The sequence below is a fragment of the Balaenoptera physalus genome (genome assembly GCF_965194825.1).
Source record: "Balaenoptera physalus genome assembly, chromosome: 21".
NCBI lineage: Eukaryota > Metazoa > Chordata > Mammalia > Artiodactyla > Balaenopteridae > Balaenoptera > Balaenoptera physalus.
The window spans coordinates 21,344,929-21,364,505 of NC_138902.1; the positions used below are offsets into that span (position 1 = coordinate 21,344,929).

At 47.3% G+C, this 19,577-nt stretch overlaps 1 protein-coding gene across 1 annotated transcript; it reads right to left on the bottom strand.

Moving 5' to 3' along the window:
• Positions 1-2,435: 2,435 nt before the first annotated feature.
• On the bottom strand, positions 2,436-18,002 carry LOC309651737 (uncharacterized protein). The gene is made up of 4 exons (XM_082444723.1): positions 17,912-18,002; positions 15,597-15,743; positions 10,888-10,996; positions 2,436-8,285 (listed from the first exon to the last, which is right to left on the bottom strand). Exons 2-4 carry the CDS (start codon positions 15,629-15,631, stop codon positions 7,968-7,970), a joined length of 462 nt encoding a protein of 153 aa, XP_082300849.1. The 5' UTR covers positions 15,632-15,743; positions 17,912-18,002; the 3' UTR covers positions 2,436-7,967.
• Between the last annotated feature and the right edge of the window lie 1,575 nt (positions 18,003-19,577).

Below are 19,577 nucleotides of genomic sequence, written 5' to 3' on the forward strand. Positions count from 1 at the left end.
AGATGAAGCAGTTGTTAAATACTGAAAGTTACAAATTAGAGGGCTAACACCTTGTGATAAATAACCTTTTGGAACTACTCTGGACCAGTCAGTGTGATGGGTGCTGTAGTGGGGATGGAGCAAACTTTAGACATGGTTCCTGGTGTGGAAATTTTAGGTTTCTTTTTTTTTTTTTTTTTAACGTTTCTGTCCCTTGCTCTTAAGTTTATAAAAAATGCCTCTTCAACAGCTGGCCCAGCTGACACAACAGCTGGCCCAGACAGAGCAACACCTGAACAGTCTGATGGCCCGGCTGGACCCCCTTTTTTGAATGTGTGACTATCCTGGCTGGAGCCCAGCAGGAGTTTCTGCACATGAAGCTGGAGTGTCCACCAGCTGCTACAAGAGAGCAAGACAAAACAAGGGTGCGGAAGTTCCGGAACCAGAGGCCAGCATACCCTTTCCTAAGGTCTTTACGTATAAGAGGAGGGTGAGGAAGAGGCTGGCGACAGTCAGGCCCCAGAGGAGCCCCTAACCTGGAGCACAGGGACAACGGACCTAGCAACACCCAGGGAAATGGCGTGGGGGCTAAGGAGCAAATGCAGGAAGGCGGCAGCAAGGGCCCCGGCACAGCCCCCAACTGGGAAGGAGGGACAGCAGCTGATGGTTTAGTAAAACAATCTGTTCTTATGAAGAAAAAAAAAAAGCCTCTTGCACCCTCTCCTTCCTTCTGTAATTCTTGTCCATTTGCATCGACTTACGCTTTTCTCATTTCTACCAAAGGAGTAAGTTATTTGAGCCAACTTGTAATTTTGATTAAAAAAAAGGAACCACAACCAAACCAAAAACCCCACACCGCGCACCGCAACGAAGAGCAGCCCCGCTCACCGCAACTAGAGGAAGCCCACGCGCAGCAGCGGAGACCCAACGCGGCCAGAACAAACAAACAAGCAAGCAAACAAGACCCCCCACTGTCGTAAGAGATGAGCCATTTTCTCGGATGAGACGGTGCACCGAGGTCTTTGGCTGGACCCGCTGGGGAGATTTTTCGCCGTTCTCAGTGTTGAGAGAAGATGTTCTATTCCTAAAAACCAGTCTGATTGCACCTAAAGACGCTGCGCAGCCCCTGCAATGATCCTTTGCCCTTTAACTTTGGCCTCTGGAAAGAGACTTAGAGAAACTTTCTGGCCCCCTTTTAGCAACTGGATAAGACTGTGCTTTTCTCTGTGCCGATATTATACCTGAGTTTTAAAAATCTTTTTTATGTTTTTGTAAGCCACTACAGATCTCTAACACAATGTATGACTAACCATCAGAATGACTGGCCCAGATAAAAAGCGTCTAGGAAACCACAGGACGGGGGATGTGAAGGAGGAGGGCCTTAGGAGAGGGTCTGTACCTGGAGGAGGGGCGGGGGAAGGGCGAGGTTAAGCCTTGAAGGGAAGACAGTACATGGTAGGCTCCTTCCCATTCCTAGCAATTCTCTCACCCTTGCCTTATAACTCTTGTCCTGGCTACTGCAGACGACAAAAGAGCTGGTTTCTGAGATGGTTTTTAAGATACTTGATGAACTGGTAACTAGCCACTCCCATCCTCCACCCCGAGTGCGCAGGTCTAACCGGGGCACCTGCCTTCCTCCTCCACAGGTTGCCATCGGGACGCCCAGTGGTGTGAGTGTCAAAAATAAAGGCACTCAGCACTACTGGACGCAAGAGGGTGGCCTTCCCTGAGCGGACTGTGCAGAACTGCTTTTTGTGGGGTTTTTTTTTGCGTCGGGGGAACTCCTGTAGGAGTTAAGCGACTTAAGTTACAAATAGCAGGCGGCTCCAGCAGAAAGGGGCCTTAGTTTTCTGCCAAAGTGTTGCAATCTGTTTTGATGGCCGTGCATCTCTGTGCACGGAAAAGGTGCTTTTCCTTGCTTCCAGCTGCTAGACAAAGGAGGGGAAGGAGCTGTCGGCCCTCGTTCCCGAGGCCAGGCTTTCAGACCTGGGCCAGGGGCCCAGGGCCAGAATGAGTCCTCCAGGCCCACGTCCCGCTCCTTTGGCGTCCTCCCAAACTGTTCCTGGGCCGGGCTTGCTGGGGTCCGAGGCTGCTCCACCAGATCGGCCAGGCCTTCAGCTCATCACTGGCTCTGTGACCCCCAACACCGGGCCACATCCCTCACCTCCCCACCCCCACCACGGCGAGAGGCTCCTCGCTTCGGGCTGGCAATCCCCTGATGCAGAAGACTGGCAGAACCGACTCTAAAGATTCAGAGTGACGGGTAATGAGAACGATCGATTTCTGTCTAGCGCAAAGTGTCTATCTCTGCCCTGAGGCCTAGTGAGCAGTGGGGCTGGGGGAATAGCTGGGGGCTTGGGGTTGGGGAGGAGGCCCCTTGAGCCTTCCGAGGGCTCAGAGCAATGAGGCTGCAGAGCTGAGAGGGCTGTGGATGGGCATCTGAAACTGGCATTGCCCCGGGTGGGCCTCCATAGCCCCTAGCTACCTCCCCCCGATGGAGACTCAGAGGGTCGGGACGGTGTAGGGGAGAATCAGGCCCGAGTGGGAGGCTTCTGGGTCCGGGCCTGGCGAGCGACCACTACTCCTCTCCTGAAGCCCTTACCCACGTTAACTCCGAGGCAATAAACGTGTATCGTTGTGTTAAGACAGTTTCGAAGTTACACAGCAATCGATGACCAACACGTAAAATGATGCTGGGACCTCCAGAGGACACGAAGGTGCCTCTCCGCAGGTGTGGCCCGCCTTCCTGCGGTGAACCACGGGAGCTTTCTCTCCTGCCCACCAACCTCCCTCTCCCTCCGCGTTTTCATTCACAGCAGCCCAGGGGGAGACTGAGATGTATTTCCTCCTGCCATTCTGACCCCGTAGTTGTAGGAAAAGTCAAGACTCTGCACTCCAGCACCACCCCTACCCCAGCCCCTCAGGAGGAGTTTATTCCTCACCACACACCCACCTCAGGACCTCCTGGCAGCTCCTAGCCCCGTAAAGACAGTTACTCCCCGGACCCCTGAGAGGTCCCCAGGTCTCGCACATTGAAAAGTCGTTGACGGCATCCCGCTCACATTTTCCCCGCCAACCGTGAGCCTCAGCCTCTTATCTGAGGAGAACCTCTCCATCAGCAATCAGTTTTTTACAGCAGATACAACACCACTCTTTTAAAGGAGGTTTTATAAAAATGTTTTCTTTATGAGAGTAATATAAGGTCAATTTAGAAAAAGTGGAAAATCCACAGAGCGATCACGGTTAAGGTGTGCGTGTGCTGTCAAAGCAAATTCGTTATAAATAATGGGTAAGAAACGAAGTGCTGAAGTAATTTATTTTGTTGTAGCCAAAGCTTTGAAATGAACTGGTTTGCAACCTGGAGGCTTTGTGTATTGATATTTAAGACATATTTTGGCAGACAACTACTTATATCTTCTAGAAATATAATGGATGCAGATATAAGGGAGGAAAGGGATTTTTGTGGGCCTCTTTCTGTCTGACCAGAAAGAAATGGCCGTCAGGTGGGGAGGATGGTGGAGAAAGGCAATGACACAAAACACCTGTGTTTCAATTAGACCTTTGCTCAATGCCTGACACCTGTGATCTCTGTGGATCTCCCCCACCCCAATACCTCACTGCCCCTCACAGCGAGAACCACTGTCCCTTCCCCCGACTCGAGTGCCAGAGCTCTGCCCATAGCCCTGGCCCTCTGAGGCCACAGCCTGCTGTAATTAGTTTGCAAGCACTGCCGTAAAAAACACCAGCACCTGGGTGCCTTAAAACAACAGAAATGTACTCTCTTACCGTTGCGGAGACTAGAAGTCCCAAATGAAGGTAACAGCAGGGTTCGTTCCTCCCTGGGGGCTCCGAGGAGTAGCCGTCCCAGGCCTCTCTCCCACTGGCTGCCAGCAGTCCCTGGCGTCCCTTGGCTTGTAGACGCATCCCTCCAATCTGTCTCCGCCCTCACGCCTGTGTATCTCTTTGTCTTCACGTGGTTTTCTTATAAGGACACCAGTGATTGGATAGAGGGCACACCTTAATCTAGTATGACCTCATCTTACTGAATTGCATCTGCAAAGACCCTGCTTTGAAATGAGGTCTTGTTCTGGGGTTCCAGGTGGATCTGAATTTGGAAGGGACGCTATTCAGTGTTGTACATTAATGCCCAAACAGTCCACATTTTAGTCATCAGCCATGACAGTGCCTGGGTTATCCCCAGTGGATTATAAATCCCTACATCGTGAGAAATAAAGGCAAAAGAAGAGATCATGAAAAAGAAAGTCTTGAAACCCGAACTCTGCTGAAACATGTTGGACTAAACAAGTTTTCTGAAGGTCCCAGGAGAGTCTGAAGATTTTGCTGTCTTCCTTGTTGCTTGGAGAAAGCAGGGGAGCAGTTCTTTGCAGCAGGAAACTCTAAAACATGGGTAATGAAAGCAAATCTCCTGGAAACATAAGGGCTGGATCACAGCTACCTTAGGCAAGAAAACAGTGCAATGAATGTTACACAACCTATAAAATTGTCTTTAAGAAGAGCTCTTAAGGACATGGGAAAATGCTCATGCTGTAACGCTAAACAACAAAGCCAGGATTCAGAACTGCACTGCGGCGTGAGCTCGACTGTGCAATAAAGAGAAAGTATTTCCAGAAAATAAGGCTGGTGCCAACCGTGAGGTGGGGAGATGGAAGCAGGGAGCTATTGCCTTTTGTTTTACACGCTTCCATGTTGTCCGAATTTTTTTTCCTGAAACATGGATGAAAATGATCAAAAGGTACAAACTTCCAGCTATATGATAAGCACTAGGGATGTAATGTAGTATATGATTAATACAATTAACCCTGCTGTATGTTATATATGAAAGTTGTTCTATATGAACATTGTTAGGAGAGTATATCCTGAGTTCTCATCACAAGGAAAAAAAATTGTCTTTTTCTTTTGTATCTATGTGAGATGATGGATGGTCACTAAACTTATTGTGATAATTATTTCATGATGTATGTAAGTCAAATCATTATGCTGTACACCTTAAACTTATACAGTGCTGAATGTCAATTATATCTCAATAAAACTGGAAGAAAAAAATAAACTTTAAATTTGAAAATAGGTTTAGATTTACAGAAAAGCTACAAAGATAATACAGAGAGTTCCCATATGTCAAGTACCCAGTTTCCTCTATTGTTAACTTATTTGTCACAATTAACCATTTTTATTAACCAACGTCCATTCTTTAACGGGGTTTTTAAAGTTTTTAATCTAATGTTATTTTCCTGTTCCAGGAGCCCATCCAGGACACCGTGTTATGTTTAGTGATCGTGTCTCTCTAGGCTCCTCTAGACTGTGACATTTTCTCAGGCTTTCCTTGTTTTTGATGACCTTGACAGTTTTGAGGAGTCCCGGTCAGATATTCTGTAGAGTGTCCCTCCGTTTGGGTTTGTCTGAAGTTTTCCCTCATGACTAGACTGAGGTTATGAATTTTGGGGGAAAAGACCACAAAAGTTAAGTGCCATTCTCATCACATCATATCAAGAGATATCTTACTTTTTAAAAAATTATTTATTTATTTGTTGGTTGGTTTTTATTTTGGCTGTTCCACACGGCTTGCAGGATCTTCGTTCCCTGACCAAGGACTGAACCTGGGCCACGGCAGTGAAAGTGCCCAGTCCTAACCACTAGACCGCCAGGGAACTCCCTGTATTACTTTCTGAATGAAACATACAATAAAATAGATTTTAAATAAGGATTATGCTAGAAAAATAGCGGTGTCTGACTCTGAGTGTAGATCATGAGGGTTTTCTTGATATCTCTCTTTATAGTTCTCTATAAGAAGCATAAAATATATTTTATAATTAGAAAAAGAACAACAACAACAAAAACTCCAACTGTAAATACACAGGAAGGGCAGCAGAGGTGCTTGGCTGTGAGGACAGGGTGAGGGAGGAGGAGTCGGGCCGGGTCTGGTGCCGGAACAGTGTCAGCGTGATGCGGAGCACGCCAGGCCTGGCTGCTGGGAGCAGTCAAGATTACTAATGGCAGGACGGACAGTAACAGCAACAAAAGGAGAGCGCGGTCCGGGGCCAGGAAGACAGCGCTAATGAGAACACTGAGAAGCATTCCAGGCAAAAGGGTCACCCAAAAATGTAAGCAAGCCTAGAGCCAAGATTAGTTATAGCCAAATAAGTCTTGCAGGATCCAGGGGGTGCAGGCAGCTGGGTGAATGCTCGGGCACCTCTGCGTCTCCGAATCCGGCAACGCAATGCTTTGTGTAAATACTGACTTTTTAGGGAAGACAGAGAGGAGCCTCTTTCTTTTTCCACTGCAGGGATTAAGAGAAGTTTATTGATTTTTAAACAGGCTGTTTCTAATCTGGGCTTATTTTAGATCTAATAAGACTGTTATCATTATTTTTTAATTGGGTACAGGGAAGGGAATTCAACGTCAATCTGTGGGTAAAGTATTTTTAATTGCTTTGGAAGAGTTACATTAAAACTGAGATTGTAGGTCACACGCGAGTCCCAGCGCACTGGTCCCACAAGGATATTCTACTGGAAGCAGTACGTCGCCCCTGCTCTCAGCCCAGCATTAAAATGGCTGGGCAGATGAGCTGGCGTCCATATAATGGGGCAAATGACCGTTACTTCCAGAGAAGCAACTTTTCAGTTGTGCTTGGCAAACTTCTATTCCTCCTTCCAAGACCCAAGTCAACTGTTGTATGACACCTTCTCAAATTCTCTCAGGCATCAAAATCTCTCTCAGGTGATAAAAATCACCTCCCTTTCTACCCCACAGGTTATTCTAAGGAACAAGTGAGCCCAGTTTTTATGGAAGTGCTTTGGAGTCTGCAAAGCACCATGTAAGTGATGGATGATGTTATTATAAAATATCTGCAGAGAATGCCCTGGCAGTCCAGTGGTTAGGACTCTGCACTCTCACTGCCGAGGGCCCGGGTTCAATCCCTGGTTGGGGAACTAAGATCCCACAAGCTGTGAGGTACAGCCAAAATAAACAAATAAAAAAAATTTTAATTAAAAAAATAAAAATATCTGCAAGTTAATGGTATGTGCCTGTCAGTGGGCTAGGTAGCCGTACCTTGGTACAAAGATGCTTCTGGGGAGGAAAAAAGTCGACCAACACTGACGATGGATAATTCAACCTATTTGAATTCGGCAGGACGTGTGGCTTGCATCCCATATTCCATATTGGACTCCTTCTCCACCAGCTGCTCAGAGCTGGGGCCGCTGACTTCACTGAGGCTCACCCCTCAGTGCAGGTTCCTGAGTTGGCGCTCAGGCAGGAAAGGATTACAGAGTTTAAGCACCACCCCCCATACCTGTGGGTTTAGGGACCCTGGACCCCCAGCTGACCCCTGGGCTCCCATCGTGGTCCCAGCTGTGCTTGGCGGCCAATCCCATGGGGTGTCCAGAGCCTCCGAGAAGCCCAGGGCTTCCTCACCACTGGACAGGGCATCTGTGTGGCTCCAGTTGGAATTCTGGACAAGGCATCTAAGATCCAGACCCAGGATCGCCTGATCCCTGGATTTCCTGGGCTGCTTCCCCCTCTCCAGGTGGGAACTTGCTGCCACCAGGGACCTAAATGAGGTTTGAGACCCAAGACTCTGTCAGTGGCCGGACATGCCTTCCCTCTCCTGTTCCACGTGGTGGGCCGAGCTGGACCCCCTACTCCCCACCTGCCCTGTTTTGCCAAGGAAGCGCCCTGCTTAGTGCCGGTCTTAGGTTTTAACAAGTTTCTTCACTTATCTGTTGTTTGTCTCTACATATATTCAGGTGTGATCTCTCCCATTATACCTCTCCAAACTGCCAAACCACTACCAATATTTGAATAGTGTCCTGCTCTAATTTAGACTCTCTGCTCCCATTTCAAATATCCTGAGGACCCACATAACAATAACAACCACAACAATCCAACAGCGACTGTTTATAGAGCACATCCTATGTGCCTGGCACCGAGCTGAGCGCTGGGCCCTCCCTGTGAGGTGTGGTATCGTCTCCTTACAGGTGAGGACCCTGAGCCCCAGGGTGGACAGCTGGTGGGTGACAGAACTGGGATTCCGCCCAGAGCTGGGTGGTCCCAAAGCCTGTGCTCGTGGCCGTGATGTGACACAGGTGAGCAGATGACTCAGGTGCATAAACTGCGTGGAACGGATACAAACACAGCCGAGTTCCTGCAATGGACATAGGTTGTGGCACGTACTTTTCCAAGTTACACGTTATTTTTTTCCTCTGGCACATCCAAAGGGCCCACGTCCATCCTATCCTGTCTTCTCCTCCAGCGCTTTGCCATTCATATCCAAAGCGTCCTGCTAGGAGCTGTGGGAGATAGAAAGAGGAATCAGATGTAGCTTCCGCGTTCAAAAGGTTTTAATATAGGAGATAAATGGGAAATGACGTGAGAGCTGAATGAAGCTTTAAGTAAGTCTCTTTTCTGTTTCCTTTCAGCTACCTAGAAATGGCTCGATTTCTTCTGTGGAATATCTCACATTGGAGAAAGGCTTTGAATTCAACAGCGAATGGCTGAGTTTTAGGAGACCAATTTTTATGTGTGCTTTAAGGGGCAAGGATAAGACTTGAAGGGTGAGGGTATGTGACACTGTCCATTGCTGTAAAGTTTGCAGTCTGCTCAGGGATTCGGAGAGGGGAATCAATTTTACATTTGGTCACCCTGGAAGCCATTCCATTTCCCAGTCCCTCCAGCCTGCCTTGAATTACGCTTGGGTTCAGTTAGCAAAGCTTTATTGACGGTCCACTCTGAACCAGATAGAGCGTGGGGAAAGCAGGGTGCTAAAGTTGCGAAGGACATGGTCTTTGACCCGGAAGGGTTTATCATCGAGATAGGAGGACAGATTTGTCAGTAAAAGCTGGTCAGTTCAGTGACAGAGGTTGGGATGAGGTGCTAGGAGAGCCCGGGGAAGGGATTTAGCCCAGTCTTAGAGTATGGTGCAGTATGGGGTGGGTGGGTGTGTGTGTGTGTGTGTGTGTGTGTGTCTATATGTGTGTCTGAGTGTGTCTATATGTGTGTCTGAGTGTGTCTGTGTGTGTCAATGTTGTAAAAATTAATAAATAGAAACCTCAATTTCTTTTCTTTCTTTTTTTTTTTGGCAGCACTGTGTGCCATGTGGGATCATAGTTCCCGGACCAGGGAGCTAACCCGTGCCCCCTGCAGTGGAAGCTTGGAGTCTTAACCACTGGACCGCCAGGGAAGTCCCCCTCAATTTATTTTAAATGGAGTTGGGAGACCAGAAAGGGGAGATCTCAGGCCCTGTGATGACAGCAGAGCCCGCCAGGAAGGAGAAAGACTCCTTTCCTGGTTAGCACTCAGCCAATGAAAAGCCACAGACTCTTGGTTTACTGCAGCCCCCCAACTTCTCTCCTCCCCGCCCCATAAAGCAATCTCCTTCCCTTGCCCCTGGCCCACCATGGCTGCAGACCCCAAACTGCAATTGCTGGGGAGTAAGAAATTTTCCTCTGCCCCTCTAGGTTCTTCTGCCTGGTCTAAGAGTTAAATGCACATGAGACAGATTAACAAGAGAAAATCAAACAAAAGTTCAGTAACATGTATACGGGGGAGAGACCCAGGAAAACTGAGTAACTCATGAAAATGACCCAAGCCCTCACCTTAAATACCATCTTCAGCTAAAGGCAAAAGAGGCTGTTGGGGGTAGTGGTTTGGGACTTGGAAGGGGAGGAAGGCAATGCACATGGAGGTGGAAAAGCAAATGTTTGGTAGATGTTTGCAGTGGGACCCAGCGTGGACCCTGATCCCTGGGCATTTCCCCACCACACGGAGCCCACACGCTCTGCTGACGTCTCTGCTGACAGCTCTATTCCAGGAACAGGCCCGCTACGCAAATTCTTTTAGGCAGTTAGGGAGAAGGTCAAAGATTCTGAGTTTTTGGGGCCTTGACTGTTTTCAGCTCGAAATAATCTGCCTGACAAAGAGGCATTTTGGGGTGGCGTCTTGCTCCCCTCCACAATCCTCTGCTGGTCCCAAATAAACCCATCTTTGTTGGAGAAATATCTGGCACTCTATTTGTTTTAGGTCAACAGTGTATATACATCTTCCTTGAAGACAAGACACCTGACCTAAATCTTGAAAAGGAGATTCCAAGCAAAGAGAAGGGCAGAGCCAGTAAGTACCCAGAGGCAACAGATGACTTGCTGAGACCCATCAACTGGGATGGGAGGTGAAGAGGGGCAGGGGTTAGGACTGGGAAGCACATGGGTTAATGCTGTAATAGCAGAGGGCCCTGGGAAGCGAGGGAAAGACAAGGTTACATTAGCCCCTTGGAGACACTGCTCTGGTGGCAGCCTGGTGACCAGAGTGACGGCGGGCACGGGTGGCAGTGGGACACTGAGCTTAGTGACCAGGGAAAGCAGTCCAGGAGAGAGGCAACCAGAGCCCAGATTCCAGCAGGGGAGAAAGTGATGGAGAGAAGGTGCCACATTATCCTGCTGTCCCACAGCCCAAATGACATTTCCGTCTCTTCCTCACTGGCCTCTCTGCCCCCTGCCAGCCTTTCCCCAGCCTTCCATGGCCTTCCATGATCCAGCCTCTGCCAGGCTCCAGTGGGGAAGCCGGCAGTCGGGGAGGGGGAGAGACCGATCAGAGAGGGGGCAGAGCAGAGCCAGCCCACCCCCAGAGTCCTTATCTGATCATCACGTAGTGTCATTTGCTCTTTGAAGTTTATTAAGTCCATTACTTCTCTATTGGCCTAATAGAATTGTACACCTAGACACATATGAGGAGTTCTTATGCTGTTAGGGGGACAGGGGTTCTAACCCTGGGAGTTTTTACAGCACTGGTACCTTTTAATGGAAACACATTTTCCTTCTCCCTCCTTTCATTGCCCTCCCCTGCCATGCTCCGGGCTGTCCAGGTGAAGACTGACCCCTCCCAGGGGGTGTCTGTTACCTCCCGAACAGGCTTCCATGGCGAGAGTTTCCTCATAAGAGCTTGTTCTTTGCTTCTAGAAGTCACTTCAATAAATGCCCAGCAGATTAGATTCTCATGTAAGCAGTATCTGTTGTGAGGACAGGAGAGAATGACAATGTAATGAGACTGTTAGGAAACCGATCTGTGACTCTCCAGCTTTCTTTTCCTGGTGGAATCAAAAGCAGCAGGCATTTTTGAGCACCTGGCCCGTTGAAGCATCGCATTTGGGAGTCAGGTAGGTAGTGGGTGAGGAAGGGAACAGCCCTGAGCTCCAGGAGGTAGGTCCACGTGCCCATGGAGCTGTTGACCCTGCCCAAGGGACTGGGGGTGCTTGTGTCTGACCTGGGCTTTTCAATGCTAAGTGGGTGTTTGACAGGCAGAGACAAGAGCATTCCGAGCTGAGGAGACAGTGTGACCAACGGCATGCAGGGGGGTGGGGTGCTGGGGCCGGGAGACACGGGGGGTGCCTGGAGACTGGAAGTCATCGAGCGTGTGGAGACGTGGTGGATTCTGTGTTTTGGGAAGATAACTAGAGACGGGGGAGTGATGAAAAGCAATCTGGAAGCTGTTACAGGATGAAGGTGATGAAGCCTGCTTCAGGCGGTGGGTGGGACGGAGAGAAAGGGACAGTGTCTCGAAATACTTAGGATGTAGAATTGAGCTGAGCTGGCTGCTGACTGTGTAGGAAGGAATAACGTACGACAGAAAGTTTGCTAGTTGGGGAGAACAGGTCCTTAAAGCCACGCACTTGGATACCTGAGAAGAGGTAATGCTTTCATAAACTGGTATCATCTCAGGTGACTCTAAGGATGGAGTTGCCTGAGGGTTTGGCAGAAGGTAAAAGGAAGAGCTAAAGGAGGGCACATGAAGAGAGACTTGTTCTTCGTGCCCAGATGGAATCTGCTAGTTTTCCTAACGTCTGCAATAGTGCCACTGGTGTCAGCCACTGCATAAACTGGGGCGGAATCAAGTGGGACTCACTCCAGACCCCCCACGTGAGGCACTTCTGGGAGGCTGGTCGGGCGGAAGCACACGGTGAATGCAGGGCTGGAAGGCCATCGGGTGGTGCTCTCCAGAAGACGGCCGGAGCCTGGATATCAGGTGACAGTCAGGCTGGAAATCCGGGCCACAGTGAGCAGACTGGAGGCAGCTGAAGCCAGGGGCGTGGGTGACATGACTCACGGAGGGCCCCGGACAGAAACCCAAGGAACAGCATCTAGGGAGCAGCCGAGGAGGAGGTGCCAGTGGAAACTGGGGTATGAAGAGGACGAGGAGAGAGCAGAGGCTGGGAGTCTGCTGTGGGATGGACCAGGCTGGCTAAAGGGCAAGTAAAACCAGTAAAGCCAGTGAGGGGAGGCAGGCAGAGAGGGAGCAAGGGGAATGGGGCGGGGCAGGGAGGAGGGCGGTGGGGGGTACGGGGTGTCAGCCATAGCAACCTGGACTGTCGTGCCCTGACCCGTGTACTAACTTCTCTTCATCCAGGCCCAGCTTAGTTTGCTCTGGGCCCATCCTTCACGGCTCTAAGGGAGGCCACCATCTTGACCTTTGGGGGCTCAAGCCTCTGGGATCAGAGGTAAAACAAGGAGGGTCTTATAACCCCCCTTCACTCATCTCTTGGATAAGAGCTTCTGGACTACTGGGCCAACGCCACTCTTCCTTGCTTTGCACTGAAAAAAAAAAAAAAAATCAGCGTAGATAGCATGTAGTGATATTTCTGAGCGTGGCTTTGATCTTGTGGTAGGAACATTCCAGGAGAAAAGCAAGAAGAAACTTCTTAAGAATCTGTCGATTGTTAGCTGAGAGATTGGGTGTTGGGCTGATTGATGGAGGTCCCGCCGCTCAGCAGTCAGGGGAAAAAGGCTCTCCCCCCGCTCTCTGAAGACCAGCATGGCGTGTTCTAATCCTGGCCGCCAGCTGCTGCCCTCATGGTTAAGCACCTCTAACAACTACCATGTGTCAGCTGGAAATTTTACTTAAAGAAACAAACAACAATCCTAATAGTGAAATAGGGTTTGTGTATCTAGGCTCACGTCACAGGTGGAATCATGTTCTATACATGCAAACAAACTTTTTAAAATACATGTATGAAGTTTGATAATCACCTCTGAAGATTTTTAGTGTGGGGATGTGATGGGACAGGGTTGCAGAGTTTAACAATGATGTAAAGACTCTACAAGTCAAATTGTTCTTTTACTTTCTCCGCTTTGCATAATCACAGTGTAAACAACACATATATTAGTATTCATGCTTATTCCTTTGGTTAAATAAAAATTCCAAAAGACAGGAGGTAGCTTTTAGAGGTTCTTAACTGTGAACAAAGCAAGGTAGGGTAGTTTTTCGCCTGAGATAAATCCAAGAAAATTACATTCACCTTGGTGGGTTGGGACCAAATGCAGGTTTTTTTAAGAAAAAGTAAAGAGGCATTGAACCCACAAATTTTTTCAGGAAATTAGTATTTTCTATTTGATTAATGATGGAAATTGACCATGTCTACGTTGTCTCCTTTCTCTCCTTATCAATTCAGAAAATAGAATATATTCCATCTGCTGTCCTCCCTCTCACCTCCAATCTTCTTAACCTCATTAAGACAGAATTGCTAAATAGTAATAGCTGATGATAGTTTCTGATCAGATGAGGAGAGGTGGATGGTCATAGAGATGCAGGGCCAGCAGGCAGGTCTGACTGAAGGAGGAGGCTGCATATGGGGTGAAATCTAGGGGGTCTCATTTTGACAATTTTATTTGACGACTCATTCTCTTCTTTAAATGCCGTGGGGGTTTTTTGTTTTGTTTTTCTGGACTGAACTGGAACCATTAGGGTCATTTTTGTTTGGATGTTGTTTGGTTCCCATTCATTTACTTACTGAGCGTGCACCATGCACTGTGCTAGATACCTGGGGAGAGGTAATGGTTTTATAAACCGCCTTCTGGTATCATCTCAGGTGACTCTTAGGATGGACTCACCTGAGGATTTGGCCGAAGGCAAAAAGGAAGAGCTAAAGGAGGGCATATGGAGAGAGACTTGGCCTCTGTGCCCAGGTGGAACCCGCTAGTTTTCCTAATGTCTGCAATGGTGCCGCTGGTGCCAGCCATCGTCTGCTGTCTAAAGTGCGACACTCACTCCCGACCCCGACATGAGGCATTTCTGGGAGAGTCGCAGGGACTGCACTGGGGCCGTTGGCTGTACAAGTTGGTTCTTGAGGGCAGCATCTCAGATCCAGATGACAGATAACAGAAAAATCCTGTTTGGTTCGATTCTGTGTCTCTCTGACCTGCACTAGAAATATTTTTTGAGAGTCTTATTATAGTTGAAACCTTCCATTATATGTGATGGGAACAATGGAACTTACTCTTTTTTCTTATTTGTCATGGCTATCAAGAATCACAGAGATGTTTTGCAGACCAAAATATTGGGGACCTTATTGCCTCCAAATTTTCCAGTCAGAGATGGAAGAGCTAAATGTATGGGAAAAGGACATTTCTAGTTTAACCTTTTTTTTTTTTTTTTTTTTGGCCGTGCTGGCTTGGCTGGTGGACTCTTAGTTCCCCGGCCAAGGATCAAACTCGTGCTCCCTGCAGGGAAGCACGGAGTTCCAACCACTGGACTGACAGGGAGCTCCCATTCTTTTTTAATTGCTGAAATGCAAGGCTCAGATGATCCTGAGTTAGAAGAGTGAGCTTGGTGCTGCACTGTACCAGAAGATTCCAATCCAATGGCGTCTTGTTCCAAAATTATTTTAAAGCCTTAAAAATGAATGTAGCTGCAACTTCATGCGATGAAGTAAAATGGGTATTTGAGAACTGTAATACTGGTTATGAATTATAATAATACTGGCCACGACTTATTAGCCCTTATCATGTTCCAGGTTTCCTACTAACTGCCTTGTATACTTGCTCTTGAAGCCAAGTCTGACCGTCAGTCACAGTGGTTAGCTAGTTCTCGGGGTTAGGATGTCTGCTTCTCCTCATTTTCCCACTTGCTCTGTTCCTGTCTATTTTGTTAATCTTTTTTTTTTTTTTTTTTTTGGCTGCACTGGGTCTTCCTTGCTGCACACGGGCTTTCTCTTGTTGTGGCAAGGGGGGGCTACTCTTCGTTGCAGCACGTGGGTGTCTTATTGCAGTGGCTTCTCTTGTTGCGGAGCATGGGCTCTAGGCACGTGGGCTTCAGTAGTTGTGGCACACGGGCTCAGTAGTTGTGGCTTGTGGGCTGTAGAGCACAGGCTCAGTAGTTGTGGCACACGGGCTTAGTTGCTCCGCAGCATGTGGGGTCTTCCCGGACCAGGGCTCGAACCCGTGTCCCCTGCATTGGCAGGTGGATTCTTAACCACTGTGCCACCAGGGAAGTCCCTACTTTGTTAATCTTAATCTGTACACATTCTTTACCTTAACCCACTTCAAATTTCTTTTGGAAAAAGGCAGCATTCTGATGAATGAAATACATTTTTGGAATGATTTTTTAGAGAGTGATTGATGGTGAAGGCTTTAGTTTGTCTCAATTTCTAAAGAATCTATGGTTTACCTGAAGGACAACAGCCATTCTTGTTAAATTATTCTGCTCATGTTTACTTTGTAAAACAGTGGTATTTTATGCAAACAAAGTTGGAAAGCCTTGATTTGGGCTCTGCAGGGGCAAAGCCCTTTCCTCTGTTACCAAGTACAGAATATGGTCCCCAGCTTAGTTTGACTTACAATTTTTCGACTTTAGGATGGTGTGAAAGTGACATGCAGTGAGTAGAAACCGTACTTCGAATTTTGAAGTTTAATCTTTTCCTGGGCTGGCGGCATGCTCTCTGGTGACACTGGGCAGTGGCAGCGAGTCTCAGCTTCGGGTCAGCCCTGCAATCATGAGGGTAAACAATCAATTCACCGACAGTCATTCTGGACCCAGACAACCACCCTGTTTTCCACCTTCAGTACAGTATTCAATAAATGACATGAGATATTCAACACTTTATTATAAAGTAGGCTTTGTGTTAGATGATTTTGCCCAATGGTAAGCTAATGTAAGTGTTCTGAGCATGTTTAATGTAGGCTAGGCAAAGCTATGATGTTCTGTAGGTTAGGTGCATTAAATGCATTTTCAACTTATGGTATTTTCAACTTATGATGGGTGTATCAGGAGGTAACCCCATTGTAAGTTGAGAAAGTTCTGTACTGTCTGGTGGGGCTTCAGAGGGAGGCTCTGTCATTTGCACACCTGCCCGTGGATCATAAGGGACAGGTGGGGTGGACTGTCATCTAGAATGAAGTCTGGCTCGCTCTCCTTTATAATATAATGTGTTTTCATGTACACATAATCTTTACACTTGTACTTTATGGACAGTCTATGTGTGCGTGCATATATAGTATATATGTGATCATTTCTCTAAGCTGTTTCATTTCTCCGTGAGTCACCCTCCGTAATTATGCACAGTAACCTAAGTGAAATATAAACTGTTCAAAGAGAATTTACAGATTTCCAGAGAGGACAGGTGCCCATTGATAAGGACTCCTGCCCTTGGCAAGCTGTTTTCGGGGGAGCTGTCGGAAGTCTGAGGGGGTCAGCGAACACCTTCACTCAAGGGCAGGAAAAGCCACCTCCAGCTGGCAGCTCCCTTCTGGCACTTGGGTGGTGGTAAGTCGGGATGGACGCTCCCTCTGGGGCTGGGCTCCCGTTATCACCCCAGGCACACTGCCTTTGGAAGAGGCTTCGGGAAGGCAGGGAGGGGACATCAGGTCAGGTCAAGGCTCAAAAATCTGTATTGTTGACTTAAAGATCTTCTCAGGAATTTCCAGGTGCCTAACAAGCAAGGTTTAAAGGGAACTGCACATCAAAGCAAGTGGCCCATAGACTCTGAAGGGGAAGGCAATTCAGTATCCCTAAATGGAAGCTTTGTTATTAAAAGAGCCCTTATCCGGTGAGGCTCTGAGGTAAAACCAGTTAAGTCTTGACTAACTGTTTTTGTGTTCTAACATTTTAAATACTTTGGCGAGTTCTTGTTTTGACCTAGTGAGGCTAAGGTGGGTGGGAGGGATGGACCTTAAAGTGATGGGAGGATTTTTACTTCTAATTTTCTGATAACCATACTGCCTGCCTTGCCTGGAAAATGCTTCCTTACAGTGTCAAGTAGTACAAGATAAAACCAAATAGTCTTTGTGTATTTACACTGGGGCCTTAGTTATATAAAAAATATGGGTAGAAAACATTAGTAGAAAATACGATTAAATGGTACCAGTGGTTTTCTCCTTATTTTGGGGTTGTGAATGTTTTTTTTCCCCCCCAAATTTTATGCACTGAATGAGACATATTTATAATGAAACTGAAATATGGGAAAACAAAACAAAAAAAACCAACCCTACCCTTGTTTTGCAATTTATGCCACACATTTTGTCTGAAAATTCCATCAAATGTGATAGTCTTCAACCTTGGGGGTTGTGTGTCACCTGGAAAGCTTTAAAATTTTTCAGAGACTATGAGGTCTGGCCTGGGGGGCTGATGTACAGCCAAGGGAGAGGACCTATGAGCTTGTAAGCAGATAGGTTAGGGGATCCTGGGAGAAAGAGAACCAGGAATGGCTTTCTTGACATAAGAAGAAGCCATTTTGGCCCAAGCCATTTTGGGATCTAAGGCTGGCCACAATGCTCGCCCTTGAACACGTCTCAGTAATTAATGATGCTAAGGGAACAAAGGAATATAGGAACAGAGAAAAGGAGTCAGACAATAGTGCAGTGATAAAGCAGAGTCCTAGTTCTTCCTCAAGGGATATACATGATAATGTGTCTTTGAGTTCTGCAGGGACTAAGGCTCCCCCGCAGGTAGGGGAAGGAATGACGGTGCTGACCTGACCCTCCTGACTTCAATCAACTGAAGCTTGGACTCTGTTGACCTTTGCCCCAATTCTATGCTGAATTCTCCTCTGCTCAAGCCCCTTCATGAATATGCATGGACCCTCAGCTTAAAACTTTCCCAATTTTGTGGTTCAGAGAGACACTGCTTTGGGAAAGATCCCCAGTGTTCTCCTTACTTGCTGCAAGTAATAATAAACCCTTCCTTCTCCTGATATTTGGCTTGGTTGTGTCCTTTGGCTCGATGCCCAACAAGAGGCAAACCCAGTTTTCAGGTAACAAGCTGATGGTTTCCAGACTTCCTCACTGATCGGGGGATGACGACCCTGTGAAGTCCACGACAGCAAGACTCTGGCTGGAATCAGAAGCTCAGGGGAGTGTCGGCAGCCAGCACTACCGTGAATGGTGGATGACGGGGTGGGTCTCCTGCATGTGTCCAGTTGAACAGATTCCCCGGGGGGGGCTTCCACGTCCATTATTAGCCTACTGGGTACTGGAAAATGGTCAAACTTAATTCTCAAAGCAATATTCATTTAAATTCATTAAAAAAAAAAACACATACAAATCTCACAGCACTCTTGGAAACAGGCGAGAGTCTGTGAAATAAAATATATATGCAACACTGCAGGTTGGGATTCACCTCTTCAGATGGTTGCTATCGATCAACAGGCCAACCGTGACAACGTTTAAGCTAAATATTCAAGGAAGCATCTGTCTTTTTAGCTAGTGGGTACGTGGGTGTGTGTGGCAGTGGTGGTGATGGTGGCCAGGATCTGAAACTATAATAATGGGAAGTGACACAAATTCCTCAAGGCTTGGTTTGCAATAAAGATAACATAATGGAGATTTTGATCTAAAAGATCAATAAGTCTTCTCTCTTAATTATCATCTCCATAGGAAATGAGAGTGTTTCATTTCAGATTCTAGAGACTCACATAAATGAAAAGTTTCTGGAATTCAGGCATACGGACAAGCAAATTCATTTTCAGCTGAGTGGAGCAGGAGACACAGATGGGGTGTCTCTCAGCCTCTGCTCCCCTTTCCTGAGAGCTGTCCCTGCTCAGACCCAGGGCCAGAGTCACACTTGCTCCACAGGATGCTGCCTTCCTGGCTAGAGCCGATGGGATTAGCAGTGGGACTAACAAGAGTCTCAATCCCGAGAGTTTTGAATCGGGGCTGTGAGACACTATTTAGTCATTCCTGCAGGGCAGTGAACGGAGGACGTGGAAACTGGGTAGTGAGAGCAGGCACGCCGGGTCAGGGGCATGCATGAGCAGGGGTGGCTGCTTCGCTGAGAGATCAGCAGAGCGGATAATTTGAGAGAACTCGAGCGAGGGAAGCTGGCTGCCGGCTTCCTGGGCCGGTCCTCTGTTGGTCCCAGCCAGGCTGGATGCCCTTGGATTCCATTAGTCACCTCAAGAGCCTTCCATAAAGTCCTTTTTGCTTAAACTAGTTTGAAGTGATATCTTTATCTTGTGACCCAGAAAGCCTTGACTAGAAAAAATGGTAACCAAAGCAAAATGCATAACTTAACCAGTAACTAACATTGAGAAAGAAATGTTAACGGAAGCAGACATTAAGAATGCATTAGTCATTTTTTCCCTGATGAAAATTTTAGAGCAGTCATTCTTAGCTTTTGCAGGGGGTGGTAGTGGTTAGAATTCTTTAAGAAATTCACAGAAGTTATGGACCATGACCATCTTTTTAGGAAAAAACCCACAGTTTGCATATAATCCACGGACCACAAGTTAAGTATTTAGGTAATTAGTGTTTTGATTTGAGCCTTAATAAATGTGCATATATAGGTGTTATTTTCATTATACCTCCCAATTCGAGTATAAGCTT